The 19,497-nt window shown below is 49.7% G+C and overlaps 9 protein-coding genes across 9 annotated transcripts in view; 8 read left to right on the top strand and 1 right to left on the bottom strand.

The window, feature by feature from the left end:
* The window catches only part of Pmar_PMAR023744 (cathepsin c, putative), a gene marked incomplete at both ends in the record, with an annotated part of 8,739 nt that extends 3,937 nt beyond the window's left edge, over positions 1-4,802 (bottom strand). The window contains 30 exons of the mRNA XM_002785972.1: positions 45-91; positions 138-263; positions 316-442; positions 495-576; positions 651-753; positions 797-891; positions 931-988; positions 1,031-1,152; positions 1,563-1,670; positions 1,721-1,846; positions 1,981-2,121; positions 2,213-2,306; positions 2,372-2,480; positions 2,525-2,576; positions 2,624-2,709; positions 2,831-2,885; positions 2,932-2,980; positions 3,032-3,168; positions 3,213-3,342; positions 3,386-3,437; positions 3,486-3,532; positions 3,575-3,683; positions 3,717-3,805; positions 3,853-3,979; positions 4,023-4,119; positions 4,163-4,244; positions 4,286-4,380; positions 4,430-4,505; positions 4,551-4,675; positions 4,721-4,802. Coding sequence (XP_002786018.1) covers positions 45-91; positions 138-263; positions 316-442; positions 495-576; positions 651-753; positions 797-891; positions 931-988; positions 1,031-1,152; positions 1,563-1,670; positions 1,721-1,846; positions 1,981-2,121; positions 2,213-2,306; positions 2,372-2,480; positions 2,525-2,576; positions 2,624-2,709; positions 2,831-2,885; positions 2,932-2,980; positions 3,032-3,168; positions 3,213-3,342; positions 3,386-3,437; positions 3,486-3,532; positions 3,575-3,683; positions 3,717-3,805; positions 3,853-3,979; positions 4,023-4,119; positions 4,163-4,244; positions 4,286-4,380; positions 4,430-4,505; positions 4,551-4,675; positions 4,721-4,802 — 2,828 coding nt within the window. The remainder of the gene's footprint in view (positions 1-44; positions 92-137; positions 264-315; positions 443-494; positions 577-650; positions 754-796; positions 892-930; positions 989-1,030; positions 1,153-1,562; positions 1,671-1,720; positions 1,847-1,980; positions 2,122-2,212; positions 2,307-2,371; positions 2,481-2,524; positions 2,577-2,623; positions 2,710-2,830; positions 2,886-2,931; positions 2,981-3,031; positions 3,169-3,212; positions 3,343-3,385; positions 3,438-3,485; positions 3,533-3,574; positions 3,684-3,716; positions 3,806-3,852; positions 3,980-4,022; positions 4,120-4,162; positions 4,245-4,285; positions 4,381-4,429; positions 4,506-4,550; positions 4,676-4,720) is intronic.
* Positions 4,803-5,235: 433 nt separating this feature from the next.
* On the top strand, positions 5,236-9,956 carry Pmar_PMAR023743 (hypothetical protein). The gene is made up of 23 exons (XM_002785971.1): positions 5,236-5,418; positions 5,464-5,575; positions 5,621-5,706; positions 5,749-5,856; positions 5,902-6,044; positions 6,091-6,277; positions 6,327-6,419; positions 6,466-6,563; positions 6,604-6,715; positions 6,761-6,986; positions 7,039-7,197; positions 7,241-7,408; positions 7,471-7,668; positions 7,711-7,829; positions 7,873-7,963; positions 8,010-8,128; positions 8,174-8,269; positions 8,313-8,409; positions 8,461-8,598; positions 8,641-8,819; positions 8,878-8,984; positions 9,249-9,374; positions 9,421-9,956. Exons 1-23 carry the CDS (start codon positions 5,267-5,269, stop codon positions 9,573-9,575), a joined length of 3,069 nt encoding a protein of 1,022 aa, XP_002786017.1. The 5' UTR covers positions 5,236-5,266; the 3' UTR covers positions 9,576-9,956.
* A 93-nt stretch (positions 9,957-10,049) lies between these two features.
* On the top strand, positions 10,050-10,496 carry Pmar_PMAR023742 (Inner membrane protein ygdD, putative; the record flags this gene model as incomplete). The annotated part of the gene is made up of 3 exons (XM_002785970.1): positions 10,050-10,160; positions 10,209-10,350; positions 10,405-10,496. 3 exons carry the CDS (start codon positions 10,050-10,052, stop codon positions 10,494-10,496), a joined length of 345 nt encoding a protein of 114 aa, XP_002786016.1.
* Positions 10,497-10,660: 164 nt separating this feature from the next.
* On the top strand, positions 10,661-11,168 carry Pmar_PMAR023741 (Inner membrane protein ygdD, putative; the record flags this gene model as incomplete). The annotated part of the gene is made up of 3 exons (XM_002785969.1): positions 10,661-10,789; positions 10,867-11,008; positions 11,062-11,168. The coding sequence occupies 3 exons, from the start codon at positions 10,661-10,663 to the stop codon at positions 11,166-11,168; spliced, it is 378 nt and encodes a 125-aa protein (XP_002786015.1).
* A 124-nt stretch (positions 11,169-11,292) lies between these two features.
* On the top strand, positions 11,293-12,506 carry Pmar_PMAR023740 (hypothetical protein; the record flags this gene model as incomplete). Its single annotated transcript, XM_002785968.1, has 5 exons — positions 11,293-11,544; positions 11,590-11,684; positions 11,747-11,851; positions 12,128-12,267; positions 12,316-12,506. 5 exons carry the CDS (start codon positions 11,293-11,295, stop codon positions 12,504-12,506), a joined length of 783 nt encoding a protein of 260 aa, XP_002786014.1.
* A 700-nt stretch (positions 12,507-13,206) lies between these two features.
* Positions 13,207-13,955, top strand: Pmar_PMAR023739 (hypothetical protein; the record flags this gene model as incomplete). The annotated part of the gene is made up of 4 exons (XM_002785967.1): positions 13,207-13,329; positions 13,373-13,405; positions 13,522-13,680; positions 13,911-13,955. 4 exons carry the CDS (start codon positions 13,207-13,209, stop codon positions 13,953-13,955), a joined length of 360 nt encoding a protein of 119 aa, XP_002786013.1.
* Positions 13,956-15,699: 1,744 nt separating this feature from the next.
* On the top strand, positions 15,700-16,396 carry Pmar_PMAR023738 (hypothetical protein; the record flags this gene model as incomplete). Its single annotated transcript, XM_002785966.1, has 5 exons — positions 15,700-15,797; positions 15,842-15,948; positions 15,994-16,131; positions 16,181-16,222; positions 16,374-16,396. 5 exons carry the CDS (start codon positions 15,700-15,702, stop codon positions 16,394-16,396), a joined length of 408 nt encoding a protein of 135 aa, XP_002786012.1.
* A 412-nt stretch (positions 16,397-16,808) lies between these two features.
* Pmar_PMAR023737 (conserved hypothetical protein) lies at positions 16,809-17,606 on the top strand (the record flags this gene model as incomplete). Its single annotated transcript, XM_002785965.1, has 5 exons — positions 16,809-16,916; positions 16,968-17,040; positions 17,115-17,244; positions 17,312-17,404; positions 17,456-17,606. 5 exons carry the CDS (start codon positions 16,809-16,811, stop codon positions 17,604-17,606), a joined length of 555 nt encoding a protein of 184 aa, XP_002786011.1.
* Positions 17,607-17,891: 285 nt separating this feature from the next.
* Positions 17,892-18,719, top strand: Pmar_PMAR023736 (conserved hypothetical protein; the record flags this gene model as incomplete). The annotated part of the gene is made up of 6 exons (XM_002785964.1): positions 17,892-17,987; positions 18,032-18,104; positions 18,145-18,274; positions 18,319-18,411; positions 18,457-18,603; positions 18,650-18,719. 6 exons carry the CDS (start codon positions 17,892-17,894, stop codon positions 18,717-18,719), a joined length of 609 nt encoding a protein of 202 aa, XP_002786010.1.
* Between the last annotated feature and the right edge of the window lie 778 nt (positions 18,720-19,497).

The following is a 19,497-nucleotide window of genomic DNA, read 5'->3' as shown; positions in this document are numbered from 1 at the left end:
CTACGATACAGAAGCTCAGGATCACTGCAGCTTGCCGGCCTCACCGTTTCCCCTTCATTCCTGTATAGCCCAGTTGTCGTTGGCTCTCGACCTGACCGGAAACACATCCCCTCAACAAGACTCGCAGCTGCTCCTACCCCCTTCACATGAGGCTGGACCTCCCCCACGTCCCTCATAGGCTCCATTACAGCGAACTCCGGTGCTAATATCTTAGTCGCATGCCCAGAGCCGCCCTCCCTATGAGACACTGCCAAGCTGTGTACCTAAGACACCATCAGCAGCAATATGAATCCCCAATTCTCTAACCCTCCTAACCTTATTGGCCTCCTCTGCGTCGACTTTCCTCGCCCAAGCACAGCCCTGCTTAGACCCGTCAATCGCGGACCAGAAGCCAACAAGCGTTCGGCCGCAGTAGGAAACATATCCCTCTGTTGTACCATCCCTGACATCTCAATCAAGGCAGGCAATTATCATCCGCACGATCAGCCGCTTACGGCGACTCAGCGTCTTCAACTCCACCGCATTCCCTCTCCCCTGTACACCGGTAGTGAACGAACAAATCTATCTTCCTCGGGACTAGACAGGGACACAGAACTAGAGTCTAGTCAGAGGCGAGTGTGTTCTGTCTAGTTACTAGACAAGCCGCTTACTGTCGTTAGATCTAGGATGGTTGAAGTTATCAAGTACTATAAACTCGTCGTAGCCCATGGTCCAATGCCCCAACTCCAGTGTGCTATCATCCGCATCCATCACCTGAGACCCGACTGCTAGAGGGCGCCCCTACCCACAAGCCCACCATCAAGTGGTGAGCATCCTTCTCCCCATAAACGTCTTCCATCTTCTGTGATAGGGACAGTTCAATCTCTATTGGCTCCCCATCGACGGACATGCCTATACACATAGTCACACAAGTATTTCAACTACCCCTACCAAGGATCTCATTAAAGTCCTCACTAGTCGGTCTTTCCCGCCGCATAAGTTCATCGATCTGAGATCAACTACTCTGCACAACCGAACGAGTCACCAGTACCTTCTGGCCCACAGCCAGATTGCCTTTGTTAGAATTAATAGCTGTATATCCGCAAAAGTTGCCGCCAGTATCAGCCCTCCAGTCAGGCACTGGGCCCTTCAAGAAATACAGTCGCCACTTGCCTAACACAGCGAGGACCATTAATCCTACTACCACTACCACTCGACAGACCACCTCGCGAGTCCTCGCGAGTACAATGGCTCGGCAAATCAGCCACTACTCGTTTCACTACAACTGCTGTTGCAATGGCAGAAGCCAACCATCGCATTATCAAGGCAGAGTAACTTCCACTGACGCTCCCTCTAAGAGACCCTTCATGCCCTCTATTGATCAGGTCTCACCCCGGCGCCACCGTACTCTATTAGGAACACAAAGACCCTTGATAAGATGAGCACTATACTGCTGTATAACATGCTTGCATGGGCTGAGGTAACGATGATATCGACCTTCTCGTCTCGAGGAGGTGACGGTCCATATGCTCTAGCACGAGTGAGATAGCGCACATCCCACATGACAGTAACTCGGGGCTTACCTCTGAAAGCTCCTCTACAAGGGTCTGGTGTTATAGCAACCGCCTGTCTCTCTATACCACCAAAGTTAACTCCCCTGAGTATCTTCACATACCCATCCTTGTTGGGACCTGGAAGGGGTGAGGCTGATGAAGACCTGTCCGTTAGAACACTAAGGTACCCCAGTCGGCGCCCCAGGAGTTGCGCGCTATCCAGTAGTCCACCTCCTTGCCAGCCTTGTGATCCATCTCAGATCCCCACCCCACGACCAGCAGTGCATGGTTGGTGTACTCCCACTGGTCGATACCTAACACCCCCACCTTGGCCAAATCACAACAACTCCGTAGATCAGCTCCGCACAACCCTTCCTAGAAGTCTATCAGCGACCCCACGGGGCACAAACAAGCTCACACTATGGACTAGTTATGCTACTCATATTACCGAGGTATTGGGGTTCGTGAAGTTGGTACTCCCCCAGGCCGGTTGACTTGAGCACGCGAGTGATCTCATGTGCCACTTGAGGCCATGAAGTGACCCCTTTCGCTAAGGCCGCCCTTATAATGAGATCTCGACTAGAGGGCGCTGTAGGCAATACCATAACGATAACCTGTTGCGTAGTGCTTACCTATTGCTTCAACTTTCTGTATCAACGACGTGTTGCTGACTGTATTACTAATCGTACGGAAGCCGCTGGTGTCCACAAGGAGATGAGCACCCAACACATCCTTCCCAGGAGAGGGCAATAGGCGTGTGGCCTTCACCCTTACCTTCCCACAAAAACCAATGCGTGCAGAAATCCAACCAACTTGCTCACGGAATTTTCCCCAATCACTGTGTGCTCCGTCCCATAGGGTACCCCAGCATCCAAGCCTGTGATATTGTGAGGTGGTCTGGGGAGCAGGTCGCTCTGTGCATTCACAGCCACCGAGACCGGTCCTTGCCTACAGTACAACCCTGAAGCCACCGCTACCAGGCCCCATCCTACTGCATTATATGCTGCCTCATCTGGGCCTCACTACAACGACCGTAGAAGCCCCCTAAGGAAGAGCCACTCTCAAGTCAGGAGCTGCTGAGCTGAACCTACCAACGTATGCGAAATCCTTGGCATACCACAATTTGGTGGAATCTCTATAGCATGATCGGTCACAAGCTTCGGGAGTCCCCTGATACCTGCCACAACATTGGCTACTCACCGCCAATCAGGCCGGGGAGGGATCAATGCTATGCGTCACGACAATATCGAGTAAGACACGAGTTCGATCAACACACACACAGTGAGGCCCCATCTTACGGCATGCAGGAAGCTCGAGGTACACCCTGGACAGTCAGGTCGAATGCCATGATACCTGCCATAATGCTACTGTCTCACATACCTCTCTCCAACACTCTCACCAGGAAATCCACCGTTGCATCCTTGAGAAGCATAACCGCACGATAAAGCCTAAGCAGAGCTACTGAGTGGCACCACGAGATGGTGACTCTTCCCGCTCACCCCCTGGACGGACAGACCCCAGTCGTCGGGCAGGTCCATCCCAAGAAGTTGGAACTGCCGAGCAATGGCAGTTTGAAGGGCCGACACCGCACCTATCGCATAGCAGCTGCCACATAGCATCTGCTGAGACTCTAGATCTGAGAGCAAGCCCTAGTCAAGAGGTCAAGAGTCGTCATAGTACTTCCAAAATGCGGAACTTCATCACGGAAATCATACGCTTTTGGCAGGGACGCCACGAGGTCGGCATCCTCAATGCTATTAGTACTCATACAGGCCTCGTCTATAGGCTGTGGAGGGTATTTGGTGGGTGCCTGAGTAGCCTAGCTTGGCCACTGCAAAGACGAGCTCTCTGACCTCCTCGGCGTAGCTGTCCTCTGTATACGCGCCATCAGCTAAGACATGATACCTGATCGGAACCACACTAAGGCACTGTTCACTATTACTCCCTGCTTACCTGCCCTTGAACCTAGCATACCCCTCGGTGTCCTCATCTACATTGATCTGAGAGCGCCCAATGGGGAGGAGTTGGCCGCCCCAGCTTACGTCATCTAATAGACCACTACTACCACTCCTCGTCATCAGAGCAATTGCACGAGCCCTGAAGAGAAATGCGTCCAAGGTCAGACCGACACAACCGTTGTTCAGAGAGTAGCTGACACGCGCCTGTAAGCTCGTAAGGCCTCACCGGGTAATGCTAGCCTTCCGCCTTCTCCCCCTCAGGGTTATGAATGCAGACGGTGTCATAGACCCTGGTAGGACTGCCACACTATGGACCTATCGGGCGCTTTAAGGCAACTTGATACCCTCAGAGAGTAGCTCACTTTATTCGCTTCCTCATCACTCTTCTTTCTCATCCAAAAGCATCCTTGCTTCGCTCCGCTACGCGAGCTCCACCATCCTATCAGAGTCTGACCACATAGCGACTCATAGCCCTGAGTGGTGCCGAACCTGCAAACCGCAATCATCGCCCACAATAGCCCAGCCTCCTTACTCATCTTCAAAGTCTGCATAGTCCCCACAATGGCTACTCCCAGAGAGGCAGCGATAGCGGAAGAAGGCCACCAAGTGCCGCGGCACCGCGCTGTTGTCTAAAATCGGAAGGTGAGCTGGGCCTAGGCACGTCGAGCTTACTCAGGACTAGGTTCTTCAGCACGAGACCCTCATCGTAGCCGACAGACCAGCTGCCTCTGTATGCACCGCTAATATCCAATACCTGATACGAGTCCTCTTCCAGACAGTTTGGGGAAGGCCTACCTTCAGATGATGGTCCCGAAGCACACCATCACCACTGACATCCTGGTCCATTGAGAGATTCAAGTCGACGACAGGGCTCGATGACAGAGTCATATCTAAGGCTTGGTGATTGCTTTATGTGCGAGAGATCGGCACTAAGGGTACTCAGTATCCTCTCAGTAGTGTGTGACGTTAGTCCATCGAGACCACTCAGCGCTGATGCATCCATGAGCTGTTGTATCTACCATAGCAGGAGCATGCCAACAGTGAATGATGGAGTGAGTACCTGATTGCCACGGGCTATGTTGGCCTCGTTGCTATTGATGGGAGTATACCCACAGAAGCTGTCCTGCTCTTCCTTACCATTCCAGCTTGGTACAGGGCCTTTCAGTAGATACAACTGCCACCAGCCTAGAAAACACTAGCAATACGTGAGTGGTTAGGCTCATTGCTAACCTTGAACATCTTCAATAGTGCAGTGCAAAGGGAGATCAGCAAGTCCTACGAGGAGGATAGCAAATACGATCAAGTTGACCATTGCAGATCGAGGGGATACCGAGGCCAATGGGCCAGTGGGAAAATGAATTAAAGAGGGTAATGGCTGTGATGACGGTGTTCGAAGTGTGGATCATTGTTGGCAGTCCGCTTTTACTGATCGCCTCCTACCCCAGTAGCCTGACTTTGGAGTAGTCCTCGGCATCAAAGCTGAAATTGGATGCATCTCCAAGTCACACTGTTAAAATCACTTGGAAGGTCGTCTTATTGCGATGGGAAGTGTAGAGACGATTTCGATCATATTGTTGGGCGCGCGCTTTTCATCATGCGCTTATATTGAGTGGAGCGAAATGTTTTTGAGCGCATGTTCACGAAAACATCATCGAAGGCCGGGACAGACTTCATTCAGCCTTAGGCCACAACGGTACCAGGAGTGTTGGGTTGAGTGCTGGTCAGAAGTATATATTGGCTGCAGTAGTCCTTACTCTAATAGTATCCAACCGTTGTATGGTAGGAGCAACTGAGGAGACAGGCCGTGCTCCGTTGAAGGTGCCCCGAGTCCAAAAGCCATCCCTTTGCCCAATAATAACACGTATCATAGTCCTTTTCATAGCCCTCACCATCAGTCTAGGAACAGCCTGTACTTGGTGGTCATGGGGGTGAGCCTCTAGCACTAGCCACCATACCCTCCTGTACCACATTAGATACTCATGGGTAGTCGAGGAAAGCATTGGCATATACCCAATATACGAATGTCCACAGTTAGCTCACACCTTTGCCGCGAGCCTAGAGGTCCCAGACGGCCCTCGTTGCCAGGTCTGTACACAAGCCATTTCCCTTGATCTGATCACAACTCTGTAGGTCTCCCTTCCTTACAGAACCGCTGCTGTGGCCATCATAGCAGAGAACGGTTTCGCGGTGTCTGAGAACTCCAACTTGAATGAACGGTGAGCCCCCTCTACTGTCGAGCCAGTATGCTTAGCGTTCAGTCGTGGCAAGTGCGTGATACCGTCTAGAGCCCATCACGAGACCGACATTGTTTGTTACTCACTAGATTACTGCGGCAACACATGCCATGTATCGGGCTCATCACGGAGGTGTGCTCAAATACGTCTCGATCTTACATCATTGTCCGCTATCAGATGCCCTGACCCCTCGAGCCTCGATGATGATGAGGCCTACGGTGCTGTACCACTCCAGTGTGATATCCTTGTTGGTCGTAGGACAGACCACTCACCTGTGGTGGTTACCATGAACTGTGCTGATATCCTCGATGGCTCTTACTGTACGGCCTTCCTCCCCCTCTAGTTTCGCACGACGTTTCTCCCTAGGCAACAATGACTACAGTGTATCCCCTTCCAACATAGTGGCGATGAGAGGCCTCATCGCTGGTGTGGTCCTTATTGTCATCTTCTGGTTCGTGGCTGAGCTCATACTCCGTCATGTCGACATCAACCTCCGCAAGGAGAAGGCGGAGGGTCTGGCCAAGATGGCTGTTGAGCTCCCTGAGAAGCGAGCGTGAGACGGAAGGTTTCCAAACGGTCATTATAGCCAGCATATGTGGCAGGTACCTGAGAGCTCAGATAGAGCTGAGATGGGATGAGGAGGCACAGCTAGCGTACAAGGCCGATAGTGATACCTCCTCTATATCTGGCACAGCGTAACGCCATCTGTGTTCCTCAATTCGGCTGCATTCGCAATGGTAGATACGATCTAAGTTCCGTCTACAGTCACCAGATGGGGTCTGCTGCTCCTACTGCCACTACTGCTATCACTCCTAGAGCGACACCGAGGAGCTTTGCGGGTAGACCGGCACATGCGATGGTGAATAGTGCTGCCTTCAGCCTTCTCGCCGGTCCCTCACACATCATCATCTGGTCATCACTCATCGACACCTCTAGGCTCAGGACCATATGACAGCGTTGGTGGGAGTGCTGGGCTAATGGACAGCAAAGTGTAGGTGCATGCAATACGGCGCTGATCTGAGCATGGTCCGTATAGGAGATCACAGCTACGATCAAGAGACCCTAGGAAGCGGTATGAGAGTAACGCTTGGAGGAGGAGACTGAGGCAGTGGAAGGAACTGAGGGAACAGAAGCTGACCACCTTCCTCACCAAGCAACGCTTCCGGACCATCCTTCTGAACATATTCTTCCTATTACTTATAATTATTACGCTCTACCTGATAATATATTTCTCACCACAACAGATGAAGAGCAAACGAACGGTACGTCTATCAGTGTGGTCCCCTCGGTAGAAGCATCTAGTGTCGACTTCAGGCATTGGATGCTCTCTTTGGGAACATATCTATTTGGCGTATGTCGTCATGGTTGGACCTCCTTATTTTTATTGACGTCATATTGGACACCTTCCTCTTCCTTATAGCCTGCTGTGTGGTGAAGTGGCCAAGAGCGCCGGTGTTCAGTCGACACCTTCAGGTGGGCTCATTTTCATCGATTGTGAAGATGAGTATTCTGTCAGGTTGCTATGAAGATAGCAGTCGATGAAGTAGCTAACGAAGGGTTGGAGGAGGGTCGTGGGTACGAGGAAGACCACGCCTCCCCAATGGGTATTCATAACGTTGGTGACGAGGCGGTGGACCTCAACATCAGTCGCGACAGCAGCGAGGATACGGTCACCGCTGACTTTGTACGTCCGAGCACGGCCACGATGATGTTGACCATGGGGAGCTGCTACTCCTCCCTTTTCAGGTTATGAACCAGTCAATGACCAGAGATTGCTGCCTGATGGTCGCCTGCCATATGTCCACGATGACAGCGGAGCGTTTCGATACCTTTACTACCACACTACGATCAGCTATGATGGTGTTTCCTCCTGGTCACATCTTTGTCTGTGACAACGGACCAAGCCTCTGCCCACAGGACCATACACAGTGGGCTGTTCAGCAGGTGAGCAGTTGGTAGAGACCGCCGCGCTAGGTTGGATGTTAGGTCCATCCTGATATCAATTACTTATACATTCCTGAAGGTAATAAGACCTTCGCCTTCTACTGGTGCAACAAGTATTGGATACCGTTCCTCTCGCGGTATTCTAGAGTTAAGGACTTTAGGTAGGCTTAGCGATAGGGCAGTGGAAGAGGGTTGCCCCATCAGGTTTGCAGTCATCATTGATGATGATGTCCCCCTGCCTCCAGATCTTCATATCCCCCAGGAGCATCTTGAAAAGGACCATAGCATAAAAGCTGTGGGGCATTGGGTTCTTTCATACGTCTGTGAGGAGCCTTGGTCAGGTGCACTTCCCGATCACAGCTGCATCGCCAGATGGGCGGCCGAACCTTCTGGTTAGGTGTCAAGATGTGGAGTATAAGATGGCTGCAGTCCACAAGTTACTACAGGCTACCATGTCTAGGTAGTAGCAGCAGCAGGTCTATGATGTGGCTCGAGAGTTTGCCAGGTGTTTGTCATGTCATGGTGCCATCGCCCTTTGGGACCGAGAAGCTCTAGATGAGGTTTTCTATGAGCATGATACGGTCTTCAATGGCGAGGATATGTAACTAAAGATGGTCTTCATGGATACCTAAACCGTTGTACAGGTACATGGGGCTATCACTGCTCCGTAAAAGGGACAACTCTAAGATCATATCCTGTGCTCAAGCCGTCGTTCCTACTTATGCACCTGATTCCTGGACGGTACTGCCTACTACTACTATCATTGATACTTTTGTGGTATTGGTGGCTTAGGTATTGTTCCGTCAACGTGTGAAGTCATGGGAATTAACGTCTCACAAGAAGACATTCTCATATTTGTTTGAAGTATTCCATCCTGCATCATTCTGCCATGTCGCTAGTCTAGCGTTGAAGCCGTACTTCATGCAGGAGGTCTGTCATCATTATCATCGCTACTATGATGACGTTTATCAGTTACTGGCAATCGTTCTCGATTGGCTCCGAGTGTTCCTCCTTTGTGGCCTACTACTAAGAGACTGGGTCGGTCTGTTGATGATGACCATGGTCTTCACGGCCCTTCTCTATTTCGTTGTCGCTGTATTCCAAATCGTCGTGCTGCGTGAGAGGAAGGAGCTACGTAGTACACTGTGCACGTAAGCACCATCCCTCATCAGACAGCCATCGGGGCACACCGCATTGTGGAGGTTGTAGGTGCATAACCTTCCCTTGGTATCGTCTAAGTGGATTACTCTTCCGACTTGGAGCACTCTGCCAGAATTTACTCGTCTATAGTCATGAACGCACCAACATTAAAATTGGTAGGCCTTCTACGCTGATATAAGTTTCCTGGGCTTGCTGATGACAGTGAGGGGGTATTCTGAGGAAATTTAGCGAAATTTCCATTGATAGTCGTACAGTGAGGAAACTTCTGAGCTCGGCTGAGGGAACCTGACATGCACAAGATCTTCCCTCCGCACTAGCAAGACTTTGTTTGTCCTATCCTAAGGATTATGGTTTGTGAAGTCAGCGGTTTCAAGTTCCTTGGTCATCGCTTTCATGGCTAAGTTTCCGGTTGTTGTCAGGTGTTCGAGAGGATGAGATAAGGGACATCCCCCCATGCCCCCCTCATCCTGATGTCGATTGGTTCACAGTGTGGGTTCAGAGTGAGCCCGTTGAGAAGCCTATTACGGCATCTCATGCCTTGCCTAGTGAGCATGTCCGTCATCCTTCTATCACACACCTTTCGATATTTAGGATCTCGTCGAGGCGCAGCAGCCTCTCCGAGCACAGTGGCATCATCTCCTGCATCACTACTACGCTCAGGAGTGCTCACTGGCCCATACAATAATCACCACTATCATCATTATCAACAACAACAGTATCATGGTCACTACGTCGTGAGAGACTAGAATGCTGGTTACCCCCAGTAATCCCCAAGTTGTCTCTCTGTGTCCACTACCCCATGACTAAGTACCGACTAGAGTAATTGTCATCACAACAACAGTAGTGGCAAATGTCGTCTACAATTCTGTGCATGAGTGCATGTTCTCGTATTGTATATCAAATGATGAATAAGTCGAATCTATTTTTGTTATCTACTCTCTATTTTTGTCGTTTCGTCTTTGTATCGAAATCGTTTGTCATAATCGTAGAAATTATCATCACCATCACCGTCACCACCACCACTAGCAGCAGCAAACTGCAGTATCGTCAGCTTAGTGTCTTCCTAGTCACCATCGTCCACTCGTCCTCTTGACTCGTACATCTCGTAAATGAAATCCGTCTCTTTTTCATCGCCATGGATGATGCACCAGTTTCGTGCTGCTTGGACCCCTGTCTCGTTGTTAAGCTCGCCCTGTGGTTTAGCCTTTGCCTGCATTGCTATGTTCTGGCACCGTCTGGGTTGCATTGGTGCGTGTACAGGTGTCCTCATCGACGCCTTTGGTGCTCATGGCCTTCGCTCTAAGCCTAACATCACACCACGCGATATCGAGGTACTGTACAAAAACAAGGAAGCTATCAGTTTTCACTCGTCGCAATAGGTATGGCAAACGGCAGCTAGGTACCAAATACTGAGTAGTATTGGTATCATCATTGCTGCTAACATCAATAGAAGGCCGGGAATGAACTATCCTGCTCTACTCCTCTCACTGGGCACCCTCTTCTTCTCAGCTAGTCTTTACGGTAAGGCCTCCATCCATCATCGTGCTGGGCAAGTCATGTTCTCTCTTTGTTCAGCCTTAGTGCTCACTGGTGTCAAGCGCTTAGGGGTTGTCGCCCCTGTAGGAGGGCTTCTAATGGCCGCTGGATGGTTTGCCATGGCATTCTGAGTGGTTTCTGTGGGATGCTATTCTTGAGTTTATCAGTTGTTAGTTCAATTCATTGGGGAGATGAACCTAAGACCGAGCAGCTGTACGAGCACACAAGCTCACTGTCCCTTGTTGTTAGTATTATGGATCATCCATTCAATCCGTCTTCATTGTCTTCTGCGCCTATGGTGAATCCTTCTCAAGTACTATGGTTCCGTTTGGGCTGTCTAGGAGCCTGCATTGGTGTATTCACTGGAGCATTCGGCGCTCATGGGTTGAAGTCAAGGTCCGATATCGGACCTTATGAGCTCGAGGTGGGTCTAGGTCTTGCGCATGCGTGCAGAAAGATACTCTTCACGCCTAGTCGCAACCTAGTGCGGATTTGTGTTAGGTATGGGAGAAGGCCGTGCGGTATCAGATGTACCACTCCTTTGGTATGGTACTTGCCTCTATGGCTCATAAGGGATCAGGTCGCAATTGGGCTGCAATCTGCTTTCTTCTCGGTATCCTCATATTCTCCGGCAGCTTGTATAGTAAGTTGTCCTCATGTTGCATAGTGTCCTTCTACTGTTCTCTCTCTCCTCAGCTCTAGCGCTCACTCACATTAAGAAGTTGGGAGCTATAACGCCCATCGGAGGGTTCCTTATGGCCGGCGGCTGGCTCGTGATGGCTTTCAACTCGGCGTATTTTTGAGTCGTTCGATGGTATCGACATTATCGTTAACGGATTTTCCCCTACAGCTACTTGTTCGTGTTGAAGATGTCTATTACTTCATGTGTAATCAGTTTGTCTTTCTTCCGACTCTAGTAGTACTAGTATGTCGGCGACTGAAGTGGACTCGGTATCTCTTGTGAAAATACCCAAGCCGCCGATTCTCCCCCTTCTTGAACGTACAGTCTCTCTCTTCGTGGCCCTCATATTGGCGGTAGCGATTGCCTGTACATGGTGGACTTGGGGGTATCAATGGGTATATGATCCTAAGAGTGGCGAGTGGCCGTTGGCTAAGTGCCCTCCTATACAGGATGCTTCTCAACATAGAGGGGTCGGCCCTGATGGACCTAGGTGCCAGGTAGGTGATAGTGCAGCTACTAGTCTTTAAGGTCCTCCCTATTAGGTATCCTTAAGGGCTTCTCCGTTAACCCTTGAGACTCTTGTTAATGCGAGTCTTGCTGTACCGGAAATCTCATCACTGAGAGAGCGCAGGAATAAGTAAACTTCGGAATCATCACATAGTTATTGTGGTTATTCCCAATCCCATATTCTCTCTTCAGGTGTGTCTTACCCTCCTTCGGGAAAGTGGATACTGATATACTTTGCTATATGCAACATTCGTGCAGTGACGTCTGCCAGACCTATCAGAATGGTCAATGGACTCGGTAAGGGCGTCTTTGTGGAAGCCTGGATATAGCTTTTCAATTCTGTCATATGTTATTGTAATGAGATTCTCTCGTAGTAGTTAGAATATCACGAAATGAAATATATAGTACTTTATAGGTGAGCTCCTTTATTATTCGTGAGTATCAACGTAGTATGAGCAGCTCAGTCTATGGTTAGGTCTCACAGTAAACATCAGCGTGTCTCGCATTTGCTCTCGGCGGGGAGATACGGATGTTATTAGGATCGCGGGTATAGTATCTCGTGACGCTGTTCAGATGCCCCGATCCGGACAGGCTCGAGATGGACAGGAAATTTGGTGCTGACCCACAAATGTGTGTTGTTCGTGTTGGTGGTAATGGTGGTAAAACGGTCAACGTGGAGATGCCTTGCATTGACGTGCTCGATGGAGCCTATTGTAGTTCATACTAGAATACCGTGCTGGATTTCTCATGTCACTTCTCAGGTAACGAGGGTTATACCTTGACGCCATCCAATGTCATCACCATGAGGGGCATGGTCCTCGCAACAGTGTTTATTACACTTTTCTGGCTTCTCGCTGAACTCCTACTGAGGAACGTGGATATGGAAAATAGGAAGGAAAAAATGCTGGGGATGCAGAGGATGGCCAAAGAACTGCCAGCGAAGAAGGAGTGAGCCCTCGAGTGGGAGCATGCTCTGGCACCGCTGGTTTTGACTAGACAAGTTCGTCTCCACGTGGAGTTGCGGTGGAGGAACGATGCAATGCTGGCCATGTCAGAGGCCCCCACGATCACTCCATGGACTGTAGCTCAGGATAGTCCTGGGATGTACCCATCGTAAGTCATGCTCCGATGGTATTGAGTGGAGATGGTGATCAGCTCGGACCTACGTTATGTGGTCGCACCTCTGCCTCCTTTACCACCGACTGGAGGGATGCTCACTACACCACGTCTCAGAGCCCCAGGTTGTTTGACGGATCGTAGTGCAGTGAACCGGTCCTCTCCAGAGCTGTAGGGCCGTAGCATCTGCTGTGTGTGGATTGTATGTTGCTTAGGTATAGGTCATCTCTGCAGTACAGTGCTCGTGCTAGTGTGGCAGGAGGAGGAGGAGGAGGAGTAGGACTTGTGTACTCGGAGAGCACAAACAACCTCCACGAGACTCCGAGAGGGCTCAATAACAATAACGAGATCCCCATGGAGAGCCAAAGCTCATTGAGTGGTCCGCTAGAGAGGAGCCCGGTCCTGCCGACTCCCTTGCCCTCGGGATGGTTGACAGAGCGGAGTATAGTCAGCAACAATTCCAGGAAGGAAAAGTAGGATATTACCTCCTTGTGTAGCTCTCTGGGGTAGACTTCATTGCATTCAGGCATTCACTGATGTATAGTCGTGATCCTCGTAAGCGATTCGAGTCGAATGCTTGGCGTCGCCGACTGAGACAATGGAAGGAGCTGAGGTCTGCCAAGCTGAGCATGATTTCCAAGAAGTACATGTTTCGAAGGGTAGTAGTCTCAATATCAACAAGATAGGTACAAACCTCCTTAGGTTCTACTTAACTTCTTCTTCTTCGTCTTCCTGGTAGGTCTACTATACCTCATTCTGCTTTTCTCACCACAGCAAATGCGAAGTCAGAGCTCGGTGAGTGGTTGACTATCACCGCGAGGAACCTCCTTGTTAGCTGTGGTGCCGCTCAGTTATGGGAAGTGTTCGTTGGCGAGGCATCTTTCTGGGAGGTCAGAACTTGGCTGGATGTCCTCATCTTCGTCGATGTCCTCTTGGATGTGTTCCTCTTCCTCATTGCATGCCTCGCGGTTAAGTGGCCGAGCGCTCCTGTTTTCAGTCGCCATTTGCAGGTAGTATTCTTTCACCTATTGTGCTGGGATAGCTGTGGTTGTTCAGAACGCAATTCATAAAGTGGCGGAGTCCTCGTCAAACGATCGTCGTCAGCTGGGAGATCGGCAGTCTTCGGCCACGGCTCCATCTGGAGATAGTAGTGGTCGGGACATCGAGAGCGGGGCTCCTATTGCGGACATGGTCTTACCTATGAACAAAAGCGATGCCACTATGAGCTTAGACTTTGTAGGTTGCTGTGCATGCTATGTTCGGTATATGTAGGGTGTCGCTGTAGGTAGTGAACCAAACCATGTCACAAGACTGTTGTCTGATGATAGCATGTCACTTGTCCACCATGACAGAGGATAAATTGGAAACCTTTGGTCAAACCTTGAGATCAGCATTAGCTGTGTTCCCGCCGAGTCACATCTTTGTATGTGATAATGGGGCGTCGTTACAGCCTCAAGATGAGACCCAATGGGCTACTCTACAGGTATTGCATCTATGTAAGGGGGGTTTAGAGCGAGTTATGGTAGGTCCATCCCGATATAAATTATTTATATATTCCTGAAGGCAATAAGACCTTCGCTTTTTATTGGTGCAATCGTTATTGGATACCCTATTTAGCTTCAACAGGAAGAACGGCGAATTTCAGGTAGTAACAGCGCAACGCCCAGTGATCACAGGGTCTGCAGATACGCGTTGATCATTGATGACGATGTGCCTTTGCCCGATGATTTGCACATTCCTCGAGATCAGCTAGATAAAAACGTTGATATTAAGGCGGTAATATGGTATACGGTCAGCGGTGGTATATGATCTGCTGAAGGTACATTTCCCTATTACCGCAGTGTCTCCTCATGGGAGCCCTAATTTGCTTTTACAATGTCAGGATGTTGAATATAAGATGGCTGCAGTACATAAGTTATTCCAAGCTATGCTTTCGAGGTTGGAGGTCCTCAGGGTCGCTAGGGTCCTCATTGTACACATAGGTGCTTATCGTGTCATGGGGCGATCGCTTTGTGGGATCGCGAGTCATTGGATGATATACTTTTCGAGCACGATACCGTTTTTAACGGGGAGGATATGTGAGACCCTCGGAATTTTCGTGGTGGTAAGAGTTCGCCAGGTATATGGGGTTGCTGTTGCTGAAGAAAAGGGACAACTCCAAGATCATCTCGTGTGCGCAGACTCTCGTACCAACATATGCTCCTGGTTCTTGGAAGGTAGTAGCTTTGATATTCTCTTCCGTATCGGTAGTAGCCTAGTGTTAGTTCTTGTTCCGTCAAAGGGTTAAGTCATGGGAGCTGACTTCCCATAAGAAGACGTTCACTTACTTGTTCGAGTTGGTGAACCCGTCCTCGCTATGTCATGGTCCCAGTTGGGCGCTCAAGCCGTACTTTCTTCAAGAGGTAACTCTGATAGCGGCAGGGTTATTTCCAACTCGATGTTTCTCGACGCAATGTGGTCTGGTCAGTCTTTGGTTAGTGAAATATGAAGAGTTCAAGATTAGGGCATCATATGTTCTTCAAACCTTAATACTCTAGTGCTCCGGAAGGTTCTCAGCTAGATAAAAACGCCGATATTAAGGCGGTGCTGGAATGTTACTGGAAGTATTGGGTATTTTGATGGAGTGTCTATATGTATATGACGGCTCATATACCATGAGTTCGAAAGGAGAAGCAGTTCGCGAAAGTTGCTCGAGCGTTGCGTGTTGTGGCCGTTTGTGAAGTCATGTCGATATTACTCAATGTCAAGGATAACATCACCGCGTTAAAACTCAAATGCCCTGGTGTTGCTGACTTACACGCCGACCACCTTCACGTCCAGCAGTGTATGGCGCTCTCTGTGTACTGATACGCAAATCCCGTGAAAAGCAGATACTATCTGCTTTCCACGGGATTTCTCTCTCAGCATTGTCGACGTCCTATCAGTCACAATACGCTTTTATATCGCAGTTACTAGCCATCGCCTTAGACTGGATGAGAGTCTTCTTGGTATGTGGTTTACTCCTACGAGACTGGCTGGGCCTGATAGTGATGATTGGTCTTAATGCTATTGTACTCTATTCTGTGCTTATCGTCTTCCAACTCGTCGTGCTGCGGATAAGGAAGGAGCTTAGGGCTGGGATCCTTACGTGAGCAGATGGTACGTAGTTTATGTACTGGTGGAGCCTTGCAGGTTTATTGCATTCCCCTGGTATCGCCTTAGTGCACTCCTTTTCCGTTTGGGGGCACTTTGCCAGAACATTCTAGTATACAGTTTCGAGAGGGAAAACATCAAAATAGGTGGTCACCGCGGATACAGTCATCATTTAGTAGAGGTTCTCATAGGTACTAGGGAAGATGAGATACGTGATATCCCACCATGCCCACCCCATATGGACGTGGACTGGTTCCGGGTCTGGGAGGAGAGTGATACCATAGACAAGCTCAGCACTCCAGAGAGGCAACCACAGTTGAGTGCTACAGGTAAGGACGACTTCTATCGTATCACACATGGATAGTAGTCTCCTTGTAGTTAATTCTGCTCGCCGGTCTCGTATCAAGACCCCTCGTACAAGTGGGTCCTCGAATAGGAGGGGTAGCATAGCGACGTACTCGCCATCCGAGGTCATAGCCAAGGAAGGCTATGATGTGTCAAGTGGAGATGTTGTGCCATCAGATAGGGGCAGTAGTCATCATCAGCTGTAGTGCTCGTTTATACCTGTCAGTTGACATCCATAAACATCGATAAGTGGTATCCTAATTCTCCTCAGCTCATATCATTCAGTAGTTCTCTTTTGAAAGTCTAGCCTTCATTTAGTCATTCAGTAGAATAAGTCGACTACTACTACTACTATCTGGTTAAAGTACGTGATATTCTTCGCGTTATTTCTTGCTATTTTTGTGTACTTTCGGACTGTGCGCAAGGTCATTCCCGAGAGAAGGTCGTCGTTCTTGGTGGCATGCGACACAGACAGTCGCCTAATTCTGCACTACTGGTCAATCACTACTGCAGTGACTTCTCGAGGAAGAGATCTATTTTTGTTCATGTCCCCATGTAGACCTTCACCGGAGTTGTGTTCACAATACCACGACTAGTCTTATCGTGCTGTGGACCCATCAGGTCTTCGGTCAGTTTTTGTTACACCACTGAGTTTCGAAATATGTCTTTCCCAACAGCGGCTAGCAACATGATCAGGGCTTGTGCCGCCAAGTCGGTGTTCATGATGTGTGACATGCAGCCAGTATTTGCTAAGACTATACAAAAGATGGTAGGGTGGTTGTAGTAGATGAGTGCTGTTGTTATTCGCTCGTTTGGTCAGCCTCATGTTGTGGAGACCGCCAATACACTCCTCAGTGCCGCAAATATCTTGAACATACCAGGCGTTGTTACTGGTAGTGTTTGGAGGTTTTCATTGATACGTTAGCGTACTGCAAGGAAGTGTATAGTGCGATGACTTGGTTCTCAGAACAATACCCAGAGAAACTAGGCCACACGTTGCCCGAGCTTGACACTTCTCACTGTCGAGTCTTCAACAAGCACGCCTTTAGCATGATGACGGATGATGTGACGGAATATCTCGAGAAGGAATGCCGAGGGTACGCGCTTGCTCTGTCACCTCCACAGTTATGTTGTGCATCTAGCACCGGCTGTTTTCCCTTCCAGGCGTGATCAGTACATTCTTATGGGCATCGAGTCGCACATCTGCATAGCGCAGACTACTCTGGACATACTGTCTGGACACCCTGACTCTACTGTGTAGTGAGGGCAGTCGGTCCTCATTGGCGTCGCATTGTTGTATCGCCTTAGGTTCTTGGTCACCGACGGTATATCTTCGAGTCGCCTATTGGATCGATCGACTGCCCTGCATCGTCTGTCTAGAGTGGGTGCAGTGTTGACCACTAGTGAGGGCCTTATCTTCGACATGATGCGGACTAAGGATCATGCCAACTTCAAGTAAGTCCAAAGGGGTGGGTATCTCGCAATGATCCCATCTACGCCGAGATGAATATCGACTTGTGCTATCTGTCAGGGAGCTTTCTGCTATAGTCCGAACAATCAATTCAAGGACGTCCCATGAAGACCAACTACAAGGACTCTAATGTCAGCAGCTCTTCGTGTTCAGTGTTCAATCCTCAACAGCCCTACATTCCTTTCTATGATCGTGTTCTACCGCATACTGGTTTGCGTTGCTCAATCACGGGGAACTGCTTGGGCCGTGGCTGCTCTCTAATTACCTCATTGTATGGTGAGTAAAGTCCTGGCTCGATCCTCTGCTAAGAAAGCGGTGTTGTTGGTATGTGATTTGCAGGATGCTTTCGCCAAGACGATTCAGAATATGGTAGGTTACCACCCATTTATCGATTCATTTACTGCTGTGCTCAGCCACACATCGTTCAGACAGCTAACACGCTCATCAGCGCCTCCAGAGTTCTCGACTTCCCCGTAGTCGTTACAGGTGAGAAGCTCATCGTCAATGTCCTCGACTGGTCTCTCAGAGCAGTATCCTGAGAAGCTTGGAGGGTCGGTGGCCGCCTTGGATATCAAAGGCTGTCCAGTGTTTGCCAAGAAACCTTTTACTATGATGACTGAGGAGGTGAAGAAGTACTTGGATACTCATTTCCATGAGTGAGTCACTCAGATCTGCTCAATGCAGATGTTGTGCATCTCAGAAGAGATCAGTTCATTTTGTGCGGTATCGAGGCTCATGTCTGCATCATGCAAACTGCATTGGATATTCTCACAGACCGTCCAGATGCCACTCTGTAGGCTCATCCCTGTCTCGATTGACTCAGCCCTATCACCTGCAGGTTCGTGGTTACAGATGGCGTTTCCGCCAGTCGTTTGCTGGACAGGTCGACAGCCTTCGAACGTCTCTCGCGAGCAGGAGCGGTTCTGACCACCAGTGAGAGCATCCTCTTCGATATGATGCGTACGAAGGACCACCCCAAATTCAAGTGGGTCTCGCCATCTTTCCCGATTCATAAAGGCCTCTCTATGCAGGGATATATCGGCTATCGTGAGAACGATAAATCAGCGTACACCTCACGAGGCGCAGTTATCATCTTTGTAGGCTACACTTTGTTTCTCATGTCAAAGGAGCCCATGCTTTGTGTTCGTAAAGACTTGGGGTAGCCCAGCGCTACTGTCTCCCCTGGAGGGTTCAAACATGTACATCTATGATCCGCACTGTAGTTCATGTCTAATACAAATGCAGCAGTAACGGTAACGGCGTCTCCTCATCCATCGGCATATACCAGATTTCTGACCCATAAAGGGGCTGCTCTAGCACATGAGAGGAACGGCGAATGGCGACTAGCTGTTAGTTCTCCCTCGTTTCTAGCGGCCCATGTGGCGTTGCTAGGTATTTGAATGGCGTGAGTGCTTTCGCATACGGCCTCGAGACGAGGCGGTGATCGCCAAGCTTCGCGAAGCGGAGGGGCGTGTGCAAGTTCCTGAGCGTGTGGTCATGCCAATCAGGACGATCATCGGTCATTTCAACCTAGCGATACGGTGAGCGGTACGACTTGAGCGAACATGGACTAGTAATGAGGATAGGTACTGGGATGCTGGCAAGGCCTCGCTTGCACTGTCCGAGAGTTATCTAGCCGGGGAGCTGTTGGAGAAGTTTGGACTACCTCTTGGTTGTGCACTGCATAACATGCATGCGATAGAGACAGTCTCGACCTCTTTTAAAGAGAGGGATCAGGTTGGAGAGCCAAGGGAGGCTCTGTGAGGGGATATGCTTATGCAGGAAACACAAGCAAATCTAGAACGCTGGCCGCATTCGGTGAAGCATTCGTATGAGCGAGCAGTTGTCTTATTCGACAAGAGGCAGCTCACGGTGGCGT

Source organism: Perkinsus marinus (genome assembly GCF_000006405.1).
Source record: "Perkinsus marinus ATCC 50983 genomic scaffold scf_1104296931952, whole genome shotgun sequence".
Lineage (NCBI taxonomy): Eukaryota > Perkinsozoa > Perkinsida > Perkinsidae > Perkinsus > Perkinsus marinus.
Note: the sequence above shows the minus strand (reverse complement) of the source record. Positions and strands in the feature narration are given on the sequence as shown.

Coding starts and splice junctions, on each gene's coding strand:
- Pmar_PMAR023743 (XM_002785971.1), top strand. CDS start 5,267: ATGGTAGGAGCAACTGAGGAGACAGGCCGTGCTCCGTTGAAGGTGCCC. Junction 5,576..5,620: donor CAGACGGCCCTCGTTGCCAG/GTCTGTACACAA, acceptor ACAACTCTGTAG/GTCTCCCTTCCTTACAGAAC. Junction 6,987..7,038: donor AGATGAAGAGCAAACGAACG/GTACGTCTATCA, acceptor TGTCGACTTCAG/GCATTGGATGCTCTCTTTGG.